This window comes from Choloepus didactylus, chromosome 1, assembly GCF_015220235.1.
Source record: "Choloepus didactylus isolate mChoDid1 chromosome 1, mChoDid1.pri, whole genome shotgun sequence".
In the NCBI taxonomy this organism is placed as follows: domain Eukaryota; kingdom Metazoa; phylum Chordata; class Mammalia; order Pilosa; family Megalonychidae; genus Choloepus; species Choloepus didactylus.
The window spans coordinates 190,801,110-190,827,397 of NC_051307.1; the positions used below are offsets into that span (position 1 = coordinate 190,801,110).

Below are 26,288 nucleotides of genomic sequence, written 5' to 3' on the forward strand. Positions count from 1 at the left end.
GTTACTCCAAGTAACTTAATTCCTCAACTACACTGTGATCTGTGAGATGGTGTTCTCTGCAACATTCTTGTAGCTTTCAAGTCAATCTGGCATCTTTTGTTAAGGGAGGGAACTGTTAAAAGTTGCCTTCTCGGCTAACACAGACCACCAGCAATTTTAAATCATTGTTACTATACAAAAAATACAATTATACTCCCAAACACTGACACTGTTGTGATGGGATCCTTTTTCATTGCATTAGCTCCCTGAGAGGAAAAAGAAGCCCTAAGCAATTGCTTCCATGTGCACTGATCCCAGTATGGCGTATCCTTCATAGAACAACTTAAGAGGTCAGGTAACCTGGACCATCCTGACTAGTTTATTATTATTTACATACAGGGTATCTTAAAGTTGATCATAGACCAGGTATTGCAACCATAATCCCAAGGAATTATTCAGTTTTAGCACACTTTGTTCCTGCAAGATGCTTGAGTAAGTGAGAAATCACTCCAAAGCAAAGAGTACAGGTGAGAGAAAACATCAAAGAGGAAATAAACTCCTCCCTCCTAAACCCCTCATCAGATGGATGGCTATCTTCATAGCTTTAATTGACAAAATCCAGAATCTTCAACTTCCTGATATGAGAAGTCCCTTTTCAAGATGACTGTCAAAGTCAAGATGAGCTTTCAGCTTTTCTTTACTGTGGCCCATGAACTCCAGTCCTTCAGTAGGAATCTCCTCCTTTATTGCTTTCTGAACACACTGCTGGTAGCGCTTGAAGATGTCACTGCAAGGGTCCCTGGAGCCATCCCTCTTAAGGAACTTCTTGGCAAACCAACCATTAAAGCACTGGTCGTACGCGTGTCTCATGTCAGTGCCTCCTCTATGCTGTTCATGGCGGCAGCCGTGGACATACGTTTTTCTTTTGGTTATGTACCTAGGAATGGAGTCATTAGATCATTCGATAATGCTATGTTTAACATTTTTAGGAACTGCCACGCTGTTCTCCAAAGTGGCTGCCCCATTTTACATTCCCACTAGCAGTGTATGAGGGTTCCAGTTTCTCTGCATCTTCACCAACATTTATTATTGTCTGTCTTTTTGATTATATAGAATATAGCCATCCTAGTGAGGGTGAAGTGGTATCTCTTTGTCATTTTGATTTGCATTTCCCTAATGACTAATGGTGCTGAGCATCTTTGGCCATTTGTACATCTTCTTTGGAGAAATGTCTGTCCAAGTCTTTTGCACATTTTTTAGATTGGGTTGTTTATTTTTGTTGTTGAATTGTAAGAGTTCTTTGTAAATTTTGGATACTAGACCTTATCAGATAAATGATTTGCAAATATCTGTTCTCCCATTCTGTGAGTTCTCTTTTCATTTTCTTGATGGTGTCCTTTGAAACACGGAAGTTTTTTTTATTTTGATAAAGTCCAATCTATTTTTCCTTTTGTTTTTTGTGCTTTTGGTGCAGTATTTATCAGATTTTGATGTTAGTTTTTTATTTACTTCTTAAAAAGAGTTGGAAAATTGTCCCTCTTTTTAGGTGTTCTGGAACAATTCAAGTAGTATTTGAAATATTTGCTCTTCAAAAGTTTGGAAGAATTTTTCTGTAAAACCATTTGGGCTTGGTGCTTTTGTGGGGCTAGGGTAACTCCAGGCTTCCTTCTTAGCAATTGCCTGTTTTAAGTTTTTAAGTACACTGTGGAATGTTTGGTTACAGTTTTCATCCATTTTGTAAAGGCAGTATTGTTTTCTGGAGTTTTTGTTGTTTATTGGAAAGTTCTGCTGCTCTCTTCCACATTTTTTCAAATAGTATCTTTTTAAAAATGTAAGTTATTGAGTATGATTTATATACAAAAAACTACATCCATTAAAAATTTACAATTCAGTGAGTTTTGACAGAGGGAGACTTACACCTGAAAAACTACCACAACAATCATGATAGAGAACGTTTATGTCACCCCCAAAAGAGTCCTTGTGATCCTCTGCAATCTGTTCCTTCCTTCTCTGCTGGACTTAGGTGACCACTGACCTGTTTTTTCTCACTTAGATGAATTTGCATTTTCTGGTATGTCATAAAATGGAATCATGTCGTAAGTACTTTCTTTTGGTGTCTGACTTCCTTCCCTCAGCATAATCATTTTGAGATTCATCCATGCTAATGCATGTATCAGTAGTTCATTTTCTTTTTTTGCTGAGTTGTATTCCATTGCACAGGTGTCCCGCAGTTTGTTTATCTGTTTACCTATTTAGGGACACCTGGGTTGATTCCAGCTTTTAATTGTTACAAATAAGGCTGCTATGAACATTTATGTATTACTCTTTCTGTGGCTGTATACATTCATTTCTCTTGACTAGGTACTTAGGAATGTAATGGCTGGATCATATGATTCTCTGACAGTAGCTTGGTATGGATTCTGAGCCTGTTTTAATTTAAACTCTAATAGAATGGATGGGATTTTATCATATCAGCTATTTGCAAGAGGGTCTTGTGAGGTGAGGAGGGTGGGAATGGGTTTCCAGATAACTTCCTGGGCCTGCAATCCAAGGACTCCTTGCTCTATTGCGATAGTCAGGAAATTTTTCCTGTAGGTGCTGGAGCCCCTTTGTGTAGCCACACCTCCTCTGCTTCTCCAAACTGGGCTCGAGAGGGTTTTTAACCTCCCATTTCCTTCATGGCTGCTGCACCAGGCAACTCAGTGCCTGCCTTCTAGGCTGAGCCACTCATTATTCAGGTTTCTTTTTGCTGGTGCTTTCTGAGAACTGCGTCTCTGGGTCACTCTGGGCAATTTCCATGCCTTCCCTTTCTTTCCATCTTACCCAGCACTTGCGCCTGTTCAATCCTAGAGTTCCTGTTTGAGGGTGGGGGTTGCGGGGTACTCATCTTTAGCTTGAGGTTCCAAGCAAGCTCTGCTGCCTCTGGGCCCCTGTTGGCCTTGGAAGGCTTGCTCTAAGACTTTGTTCCACATTCACTCCTGTTCTCCTTGCAGGACTCAGGGCGGTGTGCATATTCACAAGGACGGGCTGACGGTTACTTCTCCTGTCCTAATGTGGGTCCAGGTAAGCACTGAGACTGCTGTCCCTCTTCTGTCCCCCCACCTGCCTCACCCCACAGGCTCACTGGTTTGCTAGGAAGCCCAGATGTTGGTGAGTGGCCTCTCTACCCTCAGGGGAGTCACGGAGGCTGGGGTGAGTCTCTAACTGCTCAGTAACCTGCTCTGAAATCTTAGAGGAAATGTCCGGCTCTGCCAGGCACCACCGTCATCCCACCCATGACTCTCAGCAGAAAGAAGATTTCACCCAGTCATTGGGGGGTGGAATGGGGGGATTGGGCAAATGCCACCATCTCTCCCCACTCCCTCCTGACTCTCCATCCTTGTACTCCTGGATCTTTGATGGGAGCCCTCTGCCTTGCTCTTCACTCCTTTGTTGCCATGAGGTCAGATATTTAATATGCTGGGTTGAAAATGCAAATAGAGAAACCCAAAATTTGGGCTGCCTTATTTTTGCTTTTCCTGAGTGCTTGGAATTCACAAAATTGGAGAAGCAAAATTTGAGGATTAGTGGTTTATGATTCCATTTATTTAAAACATTTTTAGTATCATTCACCTTTTTATTTGATTGATGCTATTTGTTTAATTCATTCTAGTGCTTAAAAAATTCTGAGTCATCAATTACTTCGTCATCATCTGCCCCAGAGCCCTTATCTGTAATGGCAGGCATGTGCTTTTTAATTTTGAGACTTGTGCTGTTGCCTAATTCAGTGGTTTATTTTAGTCATGGTGGATTTTGTTTTTTTTCCCTCAGGCTCTGGATGTCATCTTGGAGAAGATGAAGGCTTCGGGCTTTGATTTCTCTCAAGTCCTGGCTATGTCTGGGGCAGGCCAGGTTCGTTTTTAGTGGCCTCCTTCTGCCGCGTGGGGACAGCTGTCTTGGGCAATGGTGACAGCTGCCCCAGGGGGGGAAGATGGTCTTTCTGGAGAGCCACTGCATGATTGTGTTGTTAGTAAGAACCCCCTACAGCCATTTTGCTGGGAGGGGGTGTAAACTTACCTCCTTCCAAAAGGATCTGAGACTGTTCTTACCATTAAGCCTTATTTTAGAAAATAGGACACTTGGTGAAGGGGGCCTGAATAGAGATCCTTGAAAGGGATGGAGGAAGCATTTAACATGAATTTATTATAACTTTTTGGGGCACTGAAATTAATTTTCTATTTCCTGAAAGTAAAAACAAGGAAAGAAATTATACTACTAATAATGATGAGAGTAGTTTTACAACACCTATAAATCCTCATCTGTCATAGTGTCATTGAGAGTGTTGAACACAGAGAGCAGTAGCTACTACGTAATGGATTCTCTTAACGTTTTAGCTGTTTTTATCATTGCCATTTACGTGGGGAAACCGAGGCCCAGAAAGGTGCCATCACTTGCCCAAGGCCACATAGTTGGTAAGAGAGGAAACCTGCAAATCACCGTGATTTTCACATCTTCATTACAGAGTGCTTACTGAAGATGTATCCCCTTCCTCCTGATCTGAAACCCAACAGCGATTTATTATTCTGATCCTTGCAAAACCAGATAGATCCCCTGGGTGATCTCACCCACTTCTTTCACCTAAGCCCCAAGCCTGGACTCCCATCTGCCTCCTAGGCATTCCCCTGGCCCCCCATGAACATCTCAAACTTGCCTTCTCCCAGACTGAGCTCTGAATCTTCCACAGACCTCTTCTTCCGTGGGTTCCCTTTCTCAGGGAATTCTCTCTGTCCACCCATGGGCACAGCCCAAGGGTCTTGACTCTTCCACCTTACCCACCCCCACATCCAGGGGAGCCCCATCCCATTGATCTGTACATGTCTCTTGAGTCTACCACCTCTTCTCCATCACTGCCTCTGTTGCCCAAGGCAGAGTACCTTTTTTTTTATCTGGGCATCAGCTCCATACTGCCACCCTCCAGTCTGTCTTCTACACAACTCCCTAAAGCTCTTTCATATATGCAGCCCTGGCGATGTCACTCCCATGCTAATCCAGGGCTCCCATCACCTCCAAAATAAACCCTAACCTCCTGAGCATGGATTTCAAGGCCATTGGTGCTCAGGTCATCACCTTTCCCTCCAGCCCCATCACCCACCTCCTGCCCCACTCCCGGGCCCACTGCTCAGAATTCAACCAATCCCTGGACCTGCCAGGCTCTCTCTCACCTGTGGGCTCTCTCTGCATGGAACACCCACCCTATCTCAACTGTAGGGATCCTTTCCTAATACTCATGTCCATGTCCACCTAGCTGCACCCCAGCCAGTTAGGTGCCCCTCTTCTGTGCTCCCACGGCCCATCACTGCAGATCCACAGGATTTTGTAATTGTACATTTGTGCCTTTTCCCTGACCGAACACCAATGTCCTGAAGAATAGGGACGATAATATCCTATTCATCTGTATTCATGTTACTCTCTTCTGGGCCTGGCACGGCCTTTGTGCCCATAAATGTTTGTTGAATGAATGCATGGATGAGTGAGTGAGTGCATGAATGGTATTCAGAAATACTGTGAGCAATATATTTATGTGCAATTTTACAAAAGTCCCCGAAATCCAGATCAATAATTCTTTCTTGGATCCTTCTTGCAAGTTTTGAGATGGACAACTTTATAGAAATGACAAGCAAGTCCCATGATGGCAATGAGCTCTGTGTTTAAGAAGTGGCTGGGGCAGGCTCGGAATCCGGTTTTTTGGAGTGCGGTTGGGGTTCTTTCTATTCTTTCTGAAGACGACAACACCCATGTGGGCAGCTGCATGACCGTGTTTTGGGATTTCCCTCAACAGCAGCACGGAAGCGTATACTGGAAGACGGGGGCCAGCCAGGTGCTGACGAGCCTGTCACCAGACCTCCTGTTACACCAGCAGCTGCAGGTAACTGGGGCTGTGTCATGAGGGTTTGAGAACATGCTGCAGAAGCACCATTTCTGTGGTGAGGACTCCCTAGCCCTGTGGGCCCTGAAATTGGGCTTTTATACACAGTCAGGCATGTAAGGTGGTTTTGGCAGTGGTCCCATGAGCATGGCTGGTCCTGCCTCCCTACAGTGGAGCATATCTGGCGTCTGGATAGAGGGTCCTGCGCTAACCCTCGTCATATGAGCCCCTCCTGCCCAGCACAACTCCCACCCCCCGCTATCTTGGGAATCTCCCCTCAGTGCATAATGCCTCATAGTGATGCAGCTGGGAAACTGGGCTTTGGCCTCTGCTTTCCTCTTGGACTCCAAGAGCCCCTGTGAAGCCTATGCTTTGCTGCAGCTCTAGCCGTTCTGTGTCCATGTTTATTTAGCGTTGCCTGCAGCACTTGAGCTCACTCATTAGAACTTTTCAACCGCAGGCGTTCTGGGAAGTAACTCTGTTGGGGCAGGCCTTGGTTTGGGCAGGAAGGGCGCGCCCGAGGGTCTTCCCAGGCCCCGTCCAGGGAAGAGGCGCCTGCCCATCTGTGATGGGCAGTGTAGTGGCCAGTGCCGGTGTGGCTCCCAGAGTCAGCAGGCACAGCTCAAGCTGGCACCTCTGCCTCTTTATTCCAGGCCTGTTTCTCCATCTCCGACTGCCCAGTGTGGATGGACTCCAGCACCACAGCCCAGTGCCGCCAGTTGGAGGCTGCTGTCGGCGGGGCCCAGACTCTCAGCTGCCTCACGGGGTCCCGCGCCTACGAGGTGGGCAGGCCCTGGGGCCAGTCCAGGAAGGAAGGCTGGTGGCTGGCTGTGGTCCCTTCTCCCAGGTGTCTGGGGAGGACATGGTGGGGCAGCCTGCCCCAGGAGGTTGTGTGTGTCAGCCCCACAGAGCCCGGCGGGTGCTTTGTCTCTGGGTCCTGATCCCTGCCCTGCCTCCTCCTCCTCTGTGTTCCCTGGTCATAGCTGAGGTGTGACCACAGCTGTGCCCCTCACATTGAGCTGCTGTGTGTGTGTGTGTGGGGGGGGTGATGATGGACCTCAGTTTCACCTGTAAACTGGGGTACAAAATTAGGACTTACTTTTGGGTTGTTTTAAAGTGAAAAGGAATTAATGCATGTAAGTCACTTAGTACAATGCCTGGCAAAAAAACAAAAAAGAATGCCTCTTTCCTGCTGGCTTCAGCCACAGTCCCTGGGAAGCTGGTTAGCCCAGCTTGGGTCATGAGATCATCCCTGGAGTAGAGGTTTAGGGGATGGGACTGGTTCTCCTCAGGCCACCTGAAATAAGAAAAACGTGGGAATGGCTGTGTGGGGGGTGGATATACTTAAGCCCTTTGCACTGGTGCCCTTGGTTAGAGCAGTTACTGTGCTGTGTAAAGGGCCAGAGTTACTCACTATGAATTATGCGGTCTCGACCTGTGAGGAGTCCTCCAGGGAGGGCTGAGGAGTCACTGGCTCGTCGCAGAGCCTGTACAGGCAGAGCTATTGCTGATTGCCTGAGTGGTGCATTACCAAGAACATTTTAAGGATTCCGAGGTCAAAATAACATTGTCTTGGGTGTTCAGCAGGCCTCAAGCATTTCCAGATTTGAGGCCTTTAAAATGCTTTTATGTCACCAACTAACACCCAGTGTTTGCTATATGAAAGCCATTTTATTGAGTTGAACATTTGTTTCATGTGGGATTTGGGTTCCTAAGAATTCTTATTCCTTTCCCAGCGTTTTACAGGAAACCAAATTGCAAAGATTTACCAGCAGGACCCTGAGGCCTATTCACACACAGAGGTTGGTTAAACATTCATATTTGATTGAAAGTCGCAGTTGAATTTCTTATAATGCTTACCTTTAGCACAAATGCATCTTGTATGCATTGTCTAAAAACATTGAATAACAGACATTAAAAGATGATGTATTGAATTTGCTTTTTTGTTGCTGTTAGGCTATTTCCAAGGAAGAGGGAAAGAATGGAACGGTGGGAAAGAGAAGTCGGGGACCCTCGTGGGTGGGAATGCCTGGGACAGTGTCTCCCTGTGACCACCTGAGTAGGGGTCTGGGTGCCCTTTAGGCTTTCAGTTTCCTGCAGGATGGTCACCAGACAGTGGCCATGGGATAAGGGTTTTATTTGGAAATGTGTGAAGCTGGACCTCCATGTCCTCATCTGTGGCCCTTCAACTGGAGCCCAAGCCACAAGACCCTAGATCCCACTCCTGGATCCACAGTTGCTAAAAGCCAGGGCTGAATGCTACATGAGAAGCAGCTTGGCACCCTGGCTAGTGAGTTTCATCTCTGAGAAATAGAAAACGATCGGCTCATTTTAAACCAAAGTGCTTTTTCAATCTTGGAAATTACCATGCAGCTTGTTATTTAATTAATATTATTAATTAATTATTCTGTAGCACTAGCCATTAGCCATTATGTAGGCTCTGGGTGGGGTGGGGTGGAGAAAAACTTCCCCATATTCTGTGTAGGGAGCAAAGGTGGGCCTGATGTGTGTGTGTGTGTGTGGGTTGGAGATGACCTTCTTTCTACTGGTCCAAGGCCCCTGATTCCCATGTGGAAGCACAGACCCTCAGGCTGGTATTTAAAATCCATTCCTCTGGTTTGGGTTTGGAGTCTCTGGCTTCCTAGGAGCAACTTCCATTTACACTTATTCTGAACCCCAGAGCATATCTCTGTTATTTCTGAGTGCAGTGACCATGCATCCTACTTCCCTTGGGGCCAGATGTAAAGACCGTAGGAACGGAGGAAGGAGATCAGGGCAGCACCTTCCCTAGGATAAGGATTCCAGATGGAAAACCTGCTTCCCTAAGTGTAGATTTTTCATAGGGTTTTTGCTTTTTGTCTTTATTGATCTTGGCAGGTTGGGTCCGTCAGAAATTACAGAGAGTGAAGTGCTCCCCCAAGGAGTCAGTTCTTTGGTGTTTGCTCTTACCTGGAATACTCAATCACTGCCATTACTTGGGCATCTTGCTCAAAGTTTCTACTTCCCCCCGCAATTTAAAACTCTTCTCATGTTGCTGTGTGTATCAGAAGAATTTGGTTGCTTAGGGTATATGGAAGTGAGTTATGTGTCATATGTCATATGTCACTGTGTTTCTGTCTCTTACAGAGAATTTCTTTGGTCAGTAGCTTTGCTGCTTCCTTATTCCTTGGGTTTTACTCCCCAATTGACTACAGTGATGGTAAGCCTCCACAGTCCTGGGTGGGCACCTGCTCCGTGTGCATGCACGCATGTGGACATGCCGGCAGTGTGAGCCTCATCCACCCTGGGGGGTACCAGCCTTTCAGCACCCCCATCCATTGCTGAGAAAGGAGTATATTAGTTATCTTTTGCTGCGTAACAAATTACCCCAACACTTAGCAGCTGAAGACCACAAGTGTTTATTATCTGACATAATTCTGAGGACCAAGAATCTGGGAGTGGCTCAGCTGGGTGGTTCTGGCTCAGGATCTCCCATGGGGATGCAGTCAAGCTGTCAGCCAGGGCTGCAGGAATCTAAAGGTTTGACTGGGGCTGGGGGATCCACTTCAAAGGTCACTTGCATGACTGTTGACAAGAGGCCTCAGTACCTTGCCATGTGGGCCTCTCCATAGGGCCATTAATGGCATTGCAGCTGGATTCCCAAGTGGGCGATGAGAGAGAGAGAGCAGCCAAGTAGATGCCACAGTCTCTAACAAGCTAATCTTGAAAGTCGATTAGTCACAGACAGGCTCTGGTACAGTGTGGGAGGGGACAACACAGGGTGTGAATTCCAGGAGTTGGGGATCAACGGGGAAAAGCTGGGAGGAAGTTGCTGAAGGAACTCTTGGATGGGGCTAGAACCAGACCAACGAAAGTGGCTCCAGAAAGGAGTCCTGGAACGTTCTGAGCCTCAGGGGAACTCATCTGAAGTGTTTTGAAAGCTGTAGAATGCCAGGTGTTATTCTGTTTTCAGAGAGAGAAAGTAAGGTGACAAAGATGTGGTTCCCTAGCTTCACCCACAGTCTGAAGAAGACAAGGTTCCATACAGCTCACTCCTTTAAATTCTGACTGGCAGACCCTAAACTTGGAATAGCCTGACTGTCCACCTGTATTCTCCACACCTCCCCAGCTGTGAAGTGCTGCTGGAAGAAAGTCACACCCTGCTCCAGTGTGCATTTCAGAGATTCATGTTCTTCAGCCCTCCACACTGCTGCCCTCACTCTCACCTAAGAGGTCACCTCCTAATAGACCAGCTGTCTAACCCTCTCACGTAGGCACATGGCACCATCAGCCTCCAGGCCGTCTCTGTCCCCCTCCACTGGGTTCTCTCCCCTTTCCCATCCTCAGAGAAGCCTTGGGGATGTACAATGTCTTAGGAAAGACTTTGCAAGCTGATCTCAGTGATGAGACGAGGAAGTTTGGAGGAATCTGGGAGCTCTCCTCCAAAAGGTAGATGTGACTGGGAAATCTCCGAGGGCTGGCCTATGTGCAGTGCCACGGCTGCCTCTGAGTGGACACGTAGAGAGGTTCCCAGTCAGCATATTGCTGATAGTTTTCCCTCTCCTGCCCAGGTCTTAGAGCAGCAGAAATGCAGGCTACCATGGTGTTTGAGTCTGTGAGGAATACTGGGAGGAGGCAGTGGTGCTGTGTGTTTTCAGGAGCCCTGCTGGCCTCTGGTTCTGTGGTTCTAGAATGATCTCGGCATGTCGCGTGTATTCCACTAGGAGAGAGCTCCAGGTACAAGTTTGCTGCGAGAGTTACCTGCTCGCTGCCAGATTTGTGCGTTTTCACAAAAAGACCTTTTTCAAGATGTTTCTATTTTTTTCTCCTTTAGGTTCTGGAATGAATTTGTTGCAGATACATGACAAAGTCTGGTCCCAAGTTTGCCTTGATGCCTGTGCACCCCATTTAGAGGAGAAGCTTGGCCTACTTGTACCATCATGCTCAGTTGTGGTAGGTCCCCTGTCTGAATGGGGCTCATCTAAGAGTGAGTGGCTGCTGGGGAAGCAGTGCAGTGTACACACACACTTATGAATTTACACACTTGAGATTTTCAGTTTTGTATAAGACAAGCATTTGACGTAAGTCAAGTTAAAGTGTTTGGCTCGGTGCCTTGCACACATATTAGGTGCTCAGGTGCCTGTATAGACATCTTCCTCTTGGCTGGGATGTGGGGAGGGCTGCAGAGAATTTCACTACATGTTTTTTAGAGTAGGAAAAAATATTGAAGGCATAGTTTCTGGGTCATTCCATACGTAAGGAAAAAAATGCACAGAATACTAAAGTTCTAGTGTTTATAATACCTGAATGTAATAACTGAATTTTGGTATTTGTGTAATCTGGGACCAGGGTCCATACTGAAGCTTGAAGTACGCAGTCTTAGGGAAAATAAAAAGAAATACCAGTGAACCTGGCAGAGTGCAGAAGTTAGGAAAACCTAACCTGGGGACCAAATCATGGCTCTCCCAGTAGCCAGCTCTGTGACTTTACTCTGTGCCTAGTTCCTCATCTAGAATACTGATACTGTCTTGTGGGACTGTTGTGTGAATCGAATGACTTAATACATTTAAAGTGCTTAAGAAAGTACCTGGTCCCAGGGTTATTATGAAACATAACAGTCAGCGTGGCACCACAAAGTCAGAATAGGCACTGGCTGGGAAGGCCCTAGTTGTGCCCTAGTTGGCCAGCCCTGTTCTTGGGTGTCCTGTGGGGAGAACAGAGCAGAGAGAGGCCCAGGCCCTGCTCTTAGGACCTGTTGGTGGGAAGCACATGCACACAGCCAGAGCAGTTGGAGAGCATGTGTGTGTGGACGGAATGGTGGGGGTGAAGGAAGGAGAAGGGGCATCCAGAGGTCTGGGCAGAGTCACGGAGGTGAGAGGATGGGTTACACAGCTGATCAACCTATGACGAGCACTTCCCATTGGGGATCTGAGTTGAGGGCCAAGTCTCAGCCACAGGAGTACTTTTCTCCTGAAATTCACACTGACACGCTGAAAACAGCCTTTGACACCAAGGGGCAGATCCTCAAAGCCAAACCATCATCATCCAAAGTGCTGTGAGGCCAGTGTGCCAAGTGTGGTTATACATAGTACTTAAGGAAGAGTGCTCCTGCCCTGTGGAAGTTGACTGTTTGAGACCCAGACAGGCTGGTACAGACCAGAAAGTCAGAGGAGGAGTGAGCAGGAGACAGCCAACCCACTGGCTCAGAGACATAATTTACAGTACTCCATGCACAGCTTTTTGCTGACTGTGAGGGTGAGAGCAATGTTTTGCCCATGGCAGCATGCTTTATTTGTCTTATGCCAAGAACACATGCTTCCAAGAAGGAGACGGTGCAGACGAGCAGCTCTGAGGAACAGGAGAGAAGTGATTCTTAAAAATGTATTTTCATTTGCAACATATGCACTGCCTTATGGGGGAAAACAAGCGAAATCCAAGTTTTCTATCATCTCTTTTTTTTGAAGGTAGCTCCCATATAGCTTTCTCTTGTTTTGTACAGGAAACTGTTGGGGGATGTGTTCTATGGGGCACGTCTCGTGCCCCACCTTGGACTCCAGCTGTTGTAGCTTCATGCAGGGGTCACAGAGCAGCAGTGGCCTTAGCTGCATTGCACTTCTCTTGCCTTCTACTCTGGGGCTTCTCTGACTCCACACTTGTGCTCCGCAGTCTGGAGGTGCAGGGAGTTGTCTCCCCCTAGGGAGCCTTCATCAATGGGGCATGGGAGCCTGTGGGCCAGTGCTCCCCTCATACCATCCGAGGTGCTCTGTGCACAGCTTCTCGGAGGTCCCCAATGCGGTAGGGCCCAGTCTCCCACAGCAATGACTATTTCACACTTCCCAGTGCCCCACTCCTGTTTCTGGGGTCACTACCCCGAACAAACCACCTGTACTCAAGCCCCTGACTCAGGCTCTGCTTTCTGAGGGAACTGAGGCCAAGGCATTTATTTTCCCAGGAGATGGCTTATTCTGATACAAATCTGAAATTTTGCTGGATGGAGCAAAATTTTCTTTCCAGATACCAGGAAATCCCATCACTTATTTTAAACTTTGGAACTAAGATTAAGGCAGGGAAAGGAAAAAAAAAGTTTTCATAGCCATACTTTGTAAAGAATATAGATCTGTCTGGGGGGCAGCGGTGGGGCGGGTATCTGCCCTGTGATCCCACAGCCTCTTGGAGGGGCCCTGAGGGCTGTGGTACTTGGGTGAGTCTCCCTCCCCCACACTGCCTTTCTCTGTTTTGTTTGCTTTAAAATGTTGACCTCCACACTTCCTTGTCTGATGATCCTTAATCCGGGATGATGGAAGGTGCTTGTGTGGCATTATCTTGAAATCTTTTATTTACTTATTTTTCTGAATGCTATATGCAGAACTTAGAACTTATAAAACAGATACAAGGTGGGTTTGGTTTGTTCTAGCTGCCTTGAATCTCAAATCAAGCGGTCTTTGAGGTGACAGGATGACTGAGGCTGAGACAGACCCCCTGTTCTGATTTCAAATCTGCACATGGCTCCTCGGGCGTTTTGTGAATAGGGGGACCTCCCTGGTTTGCGACAGAGAATGATGTGACTGGAGGCGCAACAAAAAGATCCCTTCCGCTCCGGTGACCTGGAGCTTGTGGCTTTCCCACAGCCAGAGGTGTGAATGGCTGTGAGATACAACTTCTGCTGACAGGTGGGGTTCACCTCAGGATGTACCTCAGCTGAAGATTCAATGCTTGCTTTTCCTCCCCAGGGAGCCGTTTCTTCATATTACGTCCAACGCTATGGATTTCATCCTGGATGCAAAGTGGTGGCCTTCACTGGGGACAACCCAGGTGAGCCCCTTGGGGGCTTCTCTCTCCAGATAGCCTGGCTTGGCCCATGCTGGGCATCTGAGAATTCTGCTCTCCCTCCATCCCTGGCAGTCGGCCCCACTGTGGGCTTGAAATCCGTCTCCTTGTACCTGCTCCCACCTTGGCACTAACTCTGCCTGCTAGAGCCTCTGGGTCTGCCCCTCCGGGTCAAAATTCTTCGAAATTAAAGCAGGCTTCCCCCAAGGCAGCCTTTTCTGTTCCAACGTCTCGGTTCCTTCAGCCTTCCTGAGACAAGAGTTTTGAGTCTCTGCCCCGTCATTTGCTCTATAGATGTGACTTGTTCCTCATCCATGTTCCTTTGGGACCCCAGACACCCATCTCCTCCTCTGGCCTCTCCCCTTCTTCCTTCTCTTTTCCTCTAGGGTTTCCTAACGCCTCCTCCTTAAGGGCCCGTCACAGGCCCCTGAAGAAAGGCCAGGGTGAGCCCCACCCCTCTTTCCCGAATGAGCCACCAAACTAGGGTTGCCAGAATTAGTAAATAAAAATACAGGACACCTAATTAAACTTGAATTTCAGAGAAATGGTGAATAATTTTTTTGGCATAAGTATGTCCCATGCAATATTTGAATTTCATGTAAATAAAATTTCTTTGCATATGTCCCAATTATTGTTTATCTGAAATTCAAGTGTTATTTCTTTGCATATGTCCCAAATATTGTTTATCTGAAATTCAAGTGTTACTGGGCATCCTGTATTTTATCGGACAACTGTACCCCAAAAACACCTTCCTGGAGCCTGCAGCTCCTCCTCCCAGGAAGTGCTGCAGTGAGAGAGGAGTCTCAGGTACGGGGGACAGATGGCTTGGCTGTCATAAGGGAATCTGACTTCCCTTAGAACCACTCCTGCTTCTCTCTGTGGGCAGATAGAATGGGTCCTTCTTTCTTCTGTTTCTCTCTCCTTTTAAAAAAAAATTCACTTATCTTCTAACTTTAGCCCTCCTCCTGGTTTTCATACCTATTAGCTTTCCTGCACTTGCCTCCTACTGGTAATACAGATGAGAGGGAAATGGACCAAAAAAAAAAAAATGAATAAATATAAAAAAATAAAAGGAGAGACATGTATGTCCAGGAGTGGAATTGTATGCCTAGAAATTGAGCTGAAGGTTTTAGTTAACATTTATTTATAATAATAATAATTATAATTATTATTATTATATATATTCTACATTTTCTGCAGTGACTATGTATGAATTTTATGATCAGGGGAGAACATTTCAGTTGCTGCTACTGTCATTATGCCATCACTGCAGATAGCATTCATGGTGCTCCTAGACCTGCTTTGGGCCTGTCTGCCGTTGGAGCTCGAGGGGTATGGCTAGGCTTTCCCTGCCAGCCCTGTGCTGTATTACTTCCTGGCCATGACTCCCGAGATGGCCTTGCTCTGGTGAGCTGGCATTTGGAGGAAGCCCCTGGGGCCGGACAAGGACCCTCCCTATTCCTGAGCAACTTCTATAGACTTATCACATAGTAGCCCTATTATCAAAACACAGAGCCAAAGAACAGATTTTCCAGAAGGGATCCCCAGGGTAACCTGGTGCAGAAGTGAAGGTAAGATGGAGGCTCGAAGACAAGCGGCCAGATCCCAGCAGCGGGCAGGGAGGCCCATCCCTCCGTTTCCCTGGGCGCCTGCATGTGAGAGGCAGCACTGGTCTGCGCTGTGTGTGGTGTCCTAGTGCCCCAGACTTCCTGAGGGACTCAGGCCTGTCTCCACTCTCTCTGGCCTCAGTTCTTGTCCAGCCCTAGATTTAGGAGCTTCATTCTCCCTCAGAAAAGAGCTATCCTTGTACAAGTACCAGTTCTGGATAATTTAAACTTTTGTGAGCCACATTTTTTTTTTTCGCAAAATGAAAATTAACTTCATTGACTCTCATTGGGAAAATGATTCTTATTCTTTTACGTACTTTAACAAATGGAAGAATGCTAGGGAGAAGAAGGAACCTGCTTTATCATCCTTTGGTTGCCTTTCTCTGCCAGGTGGATCCTGGTGTCCTGTCTTGGCCCCTTGGTTCTCTGTGCTCCTGGGAGTGCCTGATGGGTGGGGAGTTTGTACCCCTTTAGGGAAGAGGCTTCCCAGCCCGAATCAGACCCTGACCGCAGCCTCCACTCCCTGACTCCTGAAACCATCTCCTCTTGGGGCCTTGTGAGTTCTCAGCTCACTCTGCTCCTGCTTCTGTCCTGGGTTGGGGTGGGAGGTGGGGGTTGTGCTCCCATCTGGGGTGCCTGTGGTCTGCTTTTTGGCTCTCATGTGGGCCGTAGCTAACCAGAGCTCCCCTCCCATTCTCAGCATCACTGGCAGGCATGAGGCTGGAGGAAGGTGACATTGCGGTAAGATGACTTCTCCCCACACCGACAGGCAGAGTCAGTTCTCTCTGCAGTGTGGGGCTAGGGTGCTGGGTCTCAGCAGCCTCTCTGCTGCTTGTCAGAGGGCCTACTGCCCCCAAAAGGTAGTTAAGGGACAGGACGGGAAGACCCAGGCCCTAGGGCCTGCCCACATCTCCATTCTTAGACAGTGGGTGCCCTGTGCCAAGCAGGCAGGACTCCTGCCAACTTTGGCAGTCTTGGGCACAGTGGCAGAAAGGTCATTCTTTGGACCAGAGGGCTGTGAGGTCTCCAGATGAACAAGGAAAGCATTCATCCCCTCTTGAGTCTAGTGGGAAAGGCATTTGGGGAACCAGTCATCCCCCAAACCATTATCTTGATGTAGTTATGGTAATATCTGGAAAATTAACCTGCAAGGTCCATGACAGCCTGTAATTTGGGGGCTGACTTTTGATTCCTCTGGTGTAGGAGAGATCAGAAGAGATTCCTCCGAGGAAGTGGTGTTCCTGAAGTGAGGGGTGACACAGTGGGGTTTGGGATGGGTGGAATGCAGGGGGCATGCCTGGTGGAGGGAGGTGTGCATGGACAAAGGCAGGCTGGGAGGAGCCTGGGGCACCTTACCTCTCCCATCTCTCTCCAGGTCAGCCTCGGCACCAGCGACACCCTGTTTCTTTGGCTCCAGGAACCTACACCTGCCCTGGAAGGCCACATCTTCTGCAATCCAGTTGACCCACAGCACTACCTGGCGCTCCTATGGTAGGCCTGGGTGCCAGTGAGCACCCTTCCCAGGGTGGGGTGGAAGGAGGTGTGGGCAGCTCTGGCACCATCTCGGGTATACCCCAGGTCCTTTCAGTCAGCAGGCTCATGTGAGTAGCCAAGACCCAGGGACCCCATCAGCTCCTGCTGACAGTGGAGCTGGGTGGAGAAGAATCCAGGATGTGGAGCCCCCAAACCCAGGTTTAAATCCTAACTCCATGGCCTATATCTGATGGAACCTCGGGCAAGCCCCGTGCTAGCTGAACCACACCTTCGTCATGGTAAAGTGGGGAGAGTAAGAGTGTGTCCTGCACAGCGATGGTGTGATATGCCCAGCATGTGGTAGGCACTCAGCGAGTGCTGGTGAGGACATCTTGCTTCCGGACAGTTCTCAGGGAAGGGTTGGGCTCTGCTCTGACCACAGGCCTTTGTAGAGCTGTTGGGAGTCAACTGAGGAAGAAGGTTTCTGATCCCCCTAGGTCCCAAGAACCGCTGGAGGCTGTGTAGGTCTTGTAAATCTCGCCAGCCCTTCCCACTGTACTTCCTGCACAATGTCTCTTCCTGTGGCAACCTCCTCTGTATCCAGGGCCCAAACACATCCTTCCCTGTGACTCCTGGGGACTTGTGTGGGGCCTGATTCCTGAGGAAGAGTGGTTCAAGGTGCCTGCCTGGCACTGGCTGTGGGGTTGTGGTCCAGCCTGACCTGCAGCCGCCCTGCCTGGGACTCTTCACCAAAACACATGGCTCCAGTCCCTCTGAGCTATTGTGTGTGTTTCTATAGCTTTAAAAACGGCTCCCTCATGAGAGAGAAGATCCGTGATGCGTCCGCTTCTGGCTCCTGGAATGAGTTCTCCAAGGCGCTGCGATCCACTGAGATGGGGAATGGTGGAAATCTGGGTAGGCTGTTGGGGATATCTAGGCCTGTGAAGGGCCAGCAGCTGCCTGCTGGGGGTGGGGGTGGGGAGCCTGGGGAGAGCAGGGCCATGGAGGAGCCAAGGGGGGGCCCTGTCTGTCTATTTCTGGCCTGCAAGCTGGACTGGGACTGCATGTTCTGAGTGAGGGTAGGGCCATGAGCACACTCAGCTGCCTCTCATGCACCAAGTGTAAGATCAGGCCATAGCTGCATCTTCTTTCCCACTCAGAGCCCCTGGTGACAGCATCAGAGATGCAACCACCACACCTACTCTTCTGAGTGTGGAGGGCATGTGCCTGCCTCAGACAAACCTGTGTTGGTATTTTAGGGCAGTTGGGCAGCTGCTTGCTGGCATGGGCTGCTAGATGAGAGAATAAAGAGCTGTTTCTAGGAAAAGCCAGAGTTGGCTTTTCTAGTCTCCTCTGTTCTGTCGGGGAGAAAGAACTGAGAGTACTCCCAGATCTAGGGGAACATGGGGTGACCAGGGACAGAAGGACATGAGGTCCTTTCACCATACTCTTTCTCAGTCACCTGAGAAGTTAATATTTTGTTTTGGACCACTAATATCTTCCTGATTTTGTTTCAGGATTTTATTTTGATGTAATGGAGATCACCCCGGAAATTATTGGACATCACAGGTTTAATGCAGAAAACCATGAGGTATGTGTGTTACTGAAGTTGGTGCCAAATTGGCTCCATTTTTTAATATTAAATTTAATAATTGCCTATCAAATTGTGCTGCTTTTAGAAACTTCATTCGTTCACTCATCCATTGATTTAGAAAACATTTTTGATGTGCTGGGGTACATTCTGGTTGCTGGAGAATCAGCAGGATCAAAGACAGAGATCATCCTTTCCCTCAAAAAGGAGTGAAGAAAACCCAAGGGTTTTCCTCTGAGCTAACACATGGCCACACTGAGCATCACTGAGTACCATAGAGCTTGCTTCCTTGTTGAGTGTCATTGTATAGCTACCATGAGATCACCTGCTGAGTGGGCTTAGAGACAGGCCACATCTGAGCAGCAAAAGAGGTTCTCTGGCGGTGACTCTTAGGCACAATTATAAGTAGACTTTGCCTGAGAGTTATTTCTGACCCTAAATAATATCTGGGGAGCTTCAGTAAGATGCTCTATGTAACAACTGTAACAAAGTTGGCCAATAATGGTGTTCCATATTGGATTGCAAAAAGAAAGCTTTATATAACGTATAGGGAGTTTGTTTTGGTGAAATGACCCATGGGGGATCATTTTGGTTTCTGGTGCTCATAGAGATAAGATATGTTCATTCTCTTTTATTCCAATCTGACCTAGATTTGTTAAGGAGAAGGTAGTTTTTCTTCATTCATCCAGTCAACAGATATGTATTGTTTGGTGCCAGGCATTGGGACACTAAAGAGAACAAGATACATGTGGTCTGTGATCCCTGCCATGGAGCCCACTGTCCAGCAGGGAGACACACTGTAAACAAGTGAACAGGCACACGTACAATTACAATGTGAGAGGGGAGAGAAAGAGCAAAGCACCAAGTGCTACAAGAGAAAGCGGTGGGTGGGCTGAGGACTTACTCTAGATGGGTGATCAGAGGATGAGAAGGATCCCTCCATGGAAAGAGGGGGACAGGGATCCAGGCACAGGGAGCAGTATGAGTTGCTGAAAGGAGATCAGTAAGGTTAGAGCTTAGTTGGTGAGGGGAGAGTGGCAGGTTCCATCACTGGTCTCAGATGCTGGAGAAACAGTGGAGCCTAGAGTGGACCCACCCAGTGTTAGTGTGGCAGTTTCTCCACAGCTGTGGGTGGTTCGCAGCAGGAGCTCATGGCTGTCACTTACTGAGCATCAGTTCACACACCAGGCTCTGTTGTTTAATTTCATCATTATGACAGCCCTAAAAAACAAGTGCCACAATTACCTCAGTTTTGTTAAGAAAGAAACCAAAAGTCAGCAAGATTTAGGTAACTTATTCAAAGTCACAGAGCTGAACAGCTGAGTGAGAACTTGAACCCAGGACTGCCTGACTGAAGAGACCTAGCTCTATAATGTGTGTGTGAGAGAGGCAGGCAAAGCCAGCGGCTAAAGGTCGAGCTACACCATGAGCCTTTTGAAGACCTGATTCCTGAGTTCCAAATCTGGACTGTCGTTTAGAGAGACAACACACATGAATGTACAGTGAGAGTTCTTCACTCTGGCCAACCTTCTCCTGGACACAGGTCTCAGCATTCCCCCGGGATGTGGAGATTCGAGCGCTGATCGAAGGACAGTTCATGGCTAAGAGGATTCATGCCGAGAGCCTAGGCTATCGAGTCAGTAAGTGAGCTGCTAGCTGGATGCGTTCCGGGGTGGGAGCTCAGGGCCTGGCTCACCCTGAGGTGCTTGAGCCCCTCTCGGCCTTCAGGCCAGGGCTTGCGGTGCACTATCTGTTGAGGCTCTGTACAGGGGCCTTGTGCAGGAGGGAGATGGAGCCTGCCACCTGGCGTGGGGTGAGAAGGTGAATGGACAGGCATCGACTAGAAGGCAGGCTGTTCCTGCTCCCCTGCTCTGCCCCCAGTAGCCTGATCACCTGGCCAGGAACTGTTGGACTTGGGAGAGGTCTTTCTGCATCCCCAAGGTTCAAGCTCCAAATTAAATGTCCTGAACTCTGGACCCACAGACCTAGGCAAATGCTACTGCCCTGGTGGGAAGGGGCTGTTTTGGAGCCATGACTGGACCTTGGCTTTCTAGCCTGGCCAGGCCCCACCTGCTGCCTGTTGGGGACAGTTCTGGGCAATTCAGCTTGGAGCAGGGAAGACTGGAAATGTTGTATCATTGTCAGAACTCAGAGGACTGGCATGGGGCAAAGGTTTAGAGGACAGAGGGGAGGCAAGTGAGGAGAAGGAGATTTCTAGGAGCATCTATGGAATATGCAACTTTAAAAGGAGGTCAAGGACTAATGCATGTGATATGGGTCAGGTTTGGCCCCCTGCCATCTCTAGAGTGGGAATCTAGCCCCTCTTTTCCCTGGGTCAAAGCTAGTTACAGAAAATTTGCACTCACTTTGGAGCTTTTGATTCTTCTACCCTGTGAGCCCTCAGTAGGCCAGCAAACTCAGACTCACCCCCTTCCTTTTCCATAGGATTCATGTTGCACCATACCCGTTTGTCCTCTCCATGTATACAAAACACATCCTAGTAAGACCTGTTGGGTTGCTGGACAAGCTTTGGCATTTTTTTAATGCTACCAGGCAAGCATAGATGCCATGGCAGATGTCAGGACCAGCACCCAGTGTGTGATTTTATTTCCCTTTTTAAAATTGTCCCATTAAAGTTAGGGTCTGGGAGGTGTTCTCTTACCTGCTGTTTTAATACTCACCTCCTTTCCAACTTTCTCTGCCTGTGGTGCCTCAGGCTGAAGGTGCTCTAGGCCTTCCTCTCTCAGTCCCTGCTGGAGACATTTTTCAGTAGGTGGTATAAACCTTTGTCTGATCTGTGGTCATTCACAGTCATTTGGCTTTGTAAGTGCTTACTGTGAACTAAGCTTTATACTTCCCCAGAAAACAAACCACTCCCCTCAGGCCTTTTGTTTTTCTTCTTTTTATAGGCTATAGGACATAGAGCAGGGACTTGAGAATGACCAGAATGATATCTTCATGGTCTGGTCCCAGGGGTACTGCCATCTCTTTTTGCACAGGGCAATGATTTGAGGTTGCACCTGGTCCCCATTGAATATTAAAAATAATAAGCCTCCCTCTTCATCCCTTCTACATGAAAATACCCCCTTATTTAACGAGGCCCCTTGCCAGTCCCTTCCCCAAGTATGTGTTTGCTTTAGAAGCACCATTTGCATAGGTTTTCAGTGACTCAGAATTCTCTGCTGCCTTTCCTTGGAGAAAGGACTGAAATACTCTCCTTCTGTACCCCTTCCTCCCTCACAACTCCTGCCTGTGTTTGTGTGGGTCCCCAGTCCCCAAAACCACACTGTTAAGATGGACACACTGTATATAAAGACCTGGGTAACTGTCAAGTTATGTTGCAGATTTCAGGTTGTTTGGTATAAAATACAAAATAAATGTTTTTTTTTTTAAAAAAAAAAGGTCAGTGAGCTCCCCTCACTGATGGTGTTGGAATGGTTAGGAGTCTGCAAGGAGGATGGACGGCCTGACAGTAGAGTCCAGATTTCTAAAATGAATTTGGCAGCAGCCGCTTTCACTAGAGAAGGTAGAAAACTCAGAAGCTTCTTTGCTTGAGGGTCTCCTTAGGCTACTTTTATGGACCATCCAAGTTCTACATAGTATTTTTTTTTATGTCTTTGAACTAACCAAGTGAAAGGATAGTATAAAAATATGCATTTGATAAACCCCTTTGAAAACCTTCAGCATCTACTAAAGCGGAATATCCACCTATCCAGTAATCTCACTTCTAGGTAAATGTCCAACAGAAATGTATATATATATTCACCAGCGAAGCACATGGGAACATTCATAGTGGCCCTGTGCTTGATAACCCCTCACTGGAAACAAACCAATGCCCAATAGTAGACAGAATAAATGCATTTGCAGTGTCATCATATGCAGGAATGAAAATGAACCACTTCCAGTGTAGCAATGGATGGCTCATAAATGTGATGCAAAGTGAAAGAATCCAAACATAAAGTACATATAGCATCAAATTCAAACAAAACTGTGTGCTGCTGTTGGAAGTCAAGATAGTAGTTAGCTCTCAGAAGGCAGCATGAGAGGGCCTGTGTGTGTGTGGGGGGGGGTGCTGTTCCATGGGTTACATGGTGTGTTTAGTTTGTGAAAATTTGTTGGGTTGTATGCTTATGATTTGTGTATCTTTCAGGATATATGTTGTATGTCAGTAGAAGTTTTGAAATAAATGAGCAATATAAGATTCTCGGCAGGTGATCTCAACTGCCCTCCCCCCTACATGGGACCTGCCACCCCAGTATAAAAATAAATTCTCCAAAGATTTCTAAGTTCCCTGAGAAATGTGATTAGGGTGAGCAGAGCAGAATGGTGCTAAGATTGGCAGTTGAATGCCGGCAGGGGGTTGCTTGGCTCCAGGAGGGGATGCACTGGGCAGGGGAAGGAGGCCCCGGCGGCCAATGTACAGGGAGAGGGTGTTGGGCAAGAGGCCCTCCTGGGATTAGGCAGGGCTAATGTCCTTAGGCCATTATTCCCAGCTTCTGAAGCATTTCTTGTGCAGAACAGCATAAAGTTACTTATCCTTTCAGCAAGCTTAAAAGCAGAATTCAAACCTGTCTTGCCAGCTCTACTGGGTTCCTCTCCAACAAGATCACATGCATGATTGTGCTTGGAGCCAAAAACGGCCCAATAAATGAGAGGCTGCTGTGTGGATTGGCTGGCTCATGTTTTGTCCTACGTCAGTTGTAACCTTGTTCAGGTTTAATAGTGTTCAGGTTTAATAGTGTCTGAGAAGGATAAAGAGGCACTTTAAGTGAGAATGATGATAATGATAGTAACAGCTGCCAGCATTTATTGACCCCCCCCTACTGTGTGCCAGTTTGGTTCCCAAGTCCTCCATCCTATTGACAGCAGCCTTCTGAGGTAGATACTGTTCTGTCCTGTGTCACAAAGTAGGAAACTGAGTCTCAGAGTGGTTAAGTGACTTGCATGGTTGGCAGAGCTGGGATCTGAACCAAGTCAGTCTGGCTCCAGACACTACATTACTAACTACTGGAGCAAATCTGCTTTATTTAAGGGTTAATTGCTCTCTTGATGTTTACAGACATCATCAGACATATGTATCCAGCTAGGCTGGGCTAAGCCATGGTTCCTTTTGGCTTAAGTTTCTGTGTATTTCATTTTACTTAGGTTGATTTTTTTTTTTTTCCCATTGGGGTATTTATTTATTTATTTATTTATTTATTTATTTTTAATCTTCATTTTATTGAGATATATTCACATACCACGCAGTCATACAAAACAAATCGTACTTTCGATTGTTTACAGTACCATTACATAGTGGTACATTCATCACCCAAATCAATCCCTGACACCTTCATTAGCACACACACACAAAAATAACAAGAATAATAATTAGAGTGAAAAAGAGCAATTGAAGTAAAAAAGAACACTGGGTACCTTTGTCTGTTTGTTTCCTTCCCCTATTTTTCTACTCATCCATCCATAAACTAGACAAAGTGGAGTGTGGTCCTTATGGCTTTCCCAATCCCATTGTCACCCCTCATAAGCTACATTTCTATACAACTGTCTTCGAGACTCATGGGTTCTGGGTTGTAGTTTGATAGTTTCAGGTATCCACCACCAGCTACCCCAATTCTTTAGAACCTAAAAAGGGTTGTCTAAAGTGTGCATAAGAGTGCCCACCAGAGTGACCTCTCGGCTCCTTTTGGAATCTCTCTGCCACTGAAGCTTATTTCATTTCCTTTCACATCCCCCTTTTGGTACTTAGGTTGATTTTTAAAAGTAATAAAACCTTGTTTTAGCACATTTGAAAAATAAAGAGATGAATGTTGCCTATTATCCCACCCCCTCTCCCCAGCCACTCTTACCATTTGGGAACATTTTCTTCCAGTCTCCTTTATGAGCATATTTTGATATAGATGTAATCCTGTTTCCTTTGTACATGTAGTGGCATATCTTTTTTCTCACTCAAAAGTTTGTCAAAAGCAGTCTTCAGTCTCTTCCTGAATGCCTCTTTGTTGCTCAGATGTGGCCCTCTCTCTCTAGCTAACCTAACTTGGCAGGTGATCTCACTGCCCTCCCCCCTACATGTGACCTGACTCCCAAGGGTGTAAATCTCCTGGCAATGCAGGATATGACTCCCAGGGATGAATCTGGACCCAACATCATGGGATTGAGAACATCTTGACCAAATGGGGGGATGCAAAATGAAACAAAATAAAGTTTCAGTGGCTGGTGAGCATTCTTACGCACTATATAGATAACTCTTTTTAGGTTTTAATGCATTGGAATAGCTAGAAGTAAATACCTGAAACTATCAAACTGCAACCCAGTAGCCTTGACTCCTGAAGACGATTGTATAGCAATGTAGCTTACAAGGGGTGACAGTGTGATTGTGAAAGCCTTGTGGATCACACTCCCTTCATCTGCTGTATGGATGGATGAATAGAAAAATGGGGACAAAAAACAAATGAAAAATAGGGTGGGGGTGATGATTTGGGTGTTATTTTTTACTTTTATTTTTCATTCTTATTTTTACTTTTTCTGGTGTAAGGAAAATGTTCAAAAAATAGATTGGGGTGATGAATGAACAACTATGTGATGGTACTGTGAACAGTGGATTGTACACTACAGTTGATTGTTATGGTATGCAAATATATCTCAATAAAACTGAATTTAAAAAAACAAAACAAAACAAAAAACAATGCATAGGAATGTGTCTGGAAGAAAAAAATCACCCCATGATAAAAAGTGTTACATTTGGGGAAGAGGGGAGCACAGAGGGAATGATTATGAGAAAATACCAATTTTAAAATACATAATTGTGCAGTGTGTGATTTTATAACACAAACATATGTTATATTTGTAATAAAATAATACCTATTTTGTTGTTATTTTATACAAAAAAAAGCCATCTTCATGGTGGTACATATGCCAGTTTACTTTTGTTGTTGTTGGTCATTGGGGGCATTTTTTTTAAAAGCAGTTTTATTGAGATGTATTCACATATCATACAGTCCATCCAAAGTGTACAGTCAGTAGCTTTTAGTATATTCACAGAGTTGTACATTCATCACCACAATCAATTTAGAACATTTCCATTACTGCAAAAAGAAAAACCCCATACCCTTCAGCAGTCACCACTCAATCCCTGTATCCTTGGCATTGAGGGCATTTTGATTTTCCACATCTTGGATTGTTTCCTCAGGAGGCTGGCATTCCTCCCTTCCCAGCCCGGGCACTTTCCTCATGGCCAAGGGAGAAGATCGGACCAGCTGAGGGGTTGAGGGCTGAATGCCCTGTTCAAGACAGAGCCACGGTGCTGGATGGAAAGCAGCAGAGCTTTATAACATTTATTTATTTTAAAATATGTAATAAATGAATGCCTTTTCATTGTAAAAGATTCGTATAAAACAAGTCTATGGAATAAAAAGTGAATGCCCTGGGGAGAACTTCCGGGAAACACAGTTAAGTAGGGAGCTGCAGGACACTCTCCTCCAAAAACAGCTAGTGGACAGGCAGAAACTGTCTGAAACAATGGTTCTGAGGCTCCGGAGGCCAGGGGAGTACTGTGCGGCATCCAGGAAAGAGCGGGATGGGGAGACTGAGAAGCAGCAACAAAGAAACTGTGAGCCAATGGTGCTGCGGCAGTAGCCAGCATCCATCCCTCACCCTCAAAGCAAGAAGCCTCAGTAGAGACTGTGGCTGGCTGCTGACGGAGAGGGGTGTAGAGGCAACAGGTGGGGCAAGGCTGAATGCTGAGTGGGGCTTCTGATTGGTGAGTTTGGAACACTGGGTCCAGGCTCTGAATTGTCATTCTAGCCTGCCCTGACAGGGTTCCCCTCCAGACACTGTTTCAATAGCACCCCACCAGGGGTGGAGCCTATGGAGGTTGAAAAAAGCACACTACTTCTGTAGAGCTGCAGGGAAGTTTGCTGAAAAGCACCAT

General features: G+C 46.8%; 1 protein-coding gene across 7 annotated transcripts in view; it reads left to right on the forward strand.

Annotated features, from left to right (window-relative positions):
- Positions 1 to 26,288, forward strand: part of XYLB (xylulokinase) — a 60,574-nt gene that overhangs the window by 6,638 nt on the left and 27,648 nt on the right. For 4 of the 7 annotated variants that reach the window (XR_005218488.1, XM_037847406.1, XM_037847393.1 and 1 more), the window contains 13 exons: positions 2,973 to 3,042; positions 3,790 to 3,870; positions 5,798 to 5,884; positions 6,538 to 6,666; positions 7,621 to 7,686; positions 9,011 to 9,083; positions 10,698 to 10,816; positions 13,594 to 13,675; positions 15,998 to 16,038; positions 16,673 to 16,788; positions 17,570 to 17,685; positions 18,288 to 18,361; positions 19,905 to 20,001. Coding sequence is in view for 6 of the 7 variants with exons in the window: in XM_037847393.1 (XP_037703321.1) it covers positions 2,973 to 3,042; positions 3,790 to 3,870; positions 5,798 to 5,884; positions 6,538 to 6,666; positions 7,621 to 7,686; positions 9,011 to 9,083; positions 10,698 to 10,816; positions 13,594 to 13,675; positions 15,998 to 16,038; positions 16,673 to 16,788; positions 17,570 to 17,685; positions 18,288 to 18,361; positions 19,905 to 20,001 (1,151 nt within the window). In the remaining variant the exon portion in view is untranslated. The remainder of the gene's footprint in view (positions 1 to 2,972; positions 3,043 to 3,789; positions 3,871 to 5,797; positions 5,885 to 6,537; positions 6,667 to 7,620; positions 7,687 to 9,010; positions 9,084 to 10,697; positions 10,817 to 13,593; positions 13,676 to 15,997; positions 16,039 to 16,672; positions 16,789 to 17,569; positions 17,686 to 18,287; positions 18,362 to 19,904; positions 20,002 to 26,288) is intronic. The other 3 variants (XM_037847400.1, XM_037847412.1, XM_037847410.1) reach the window with 1 other exon arrangement.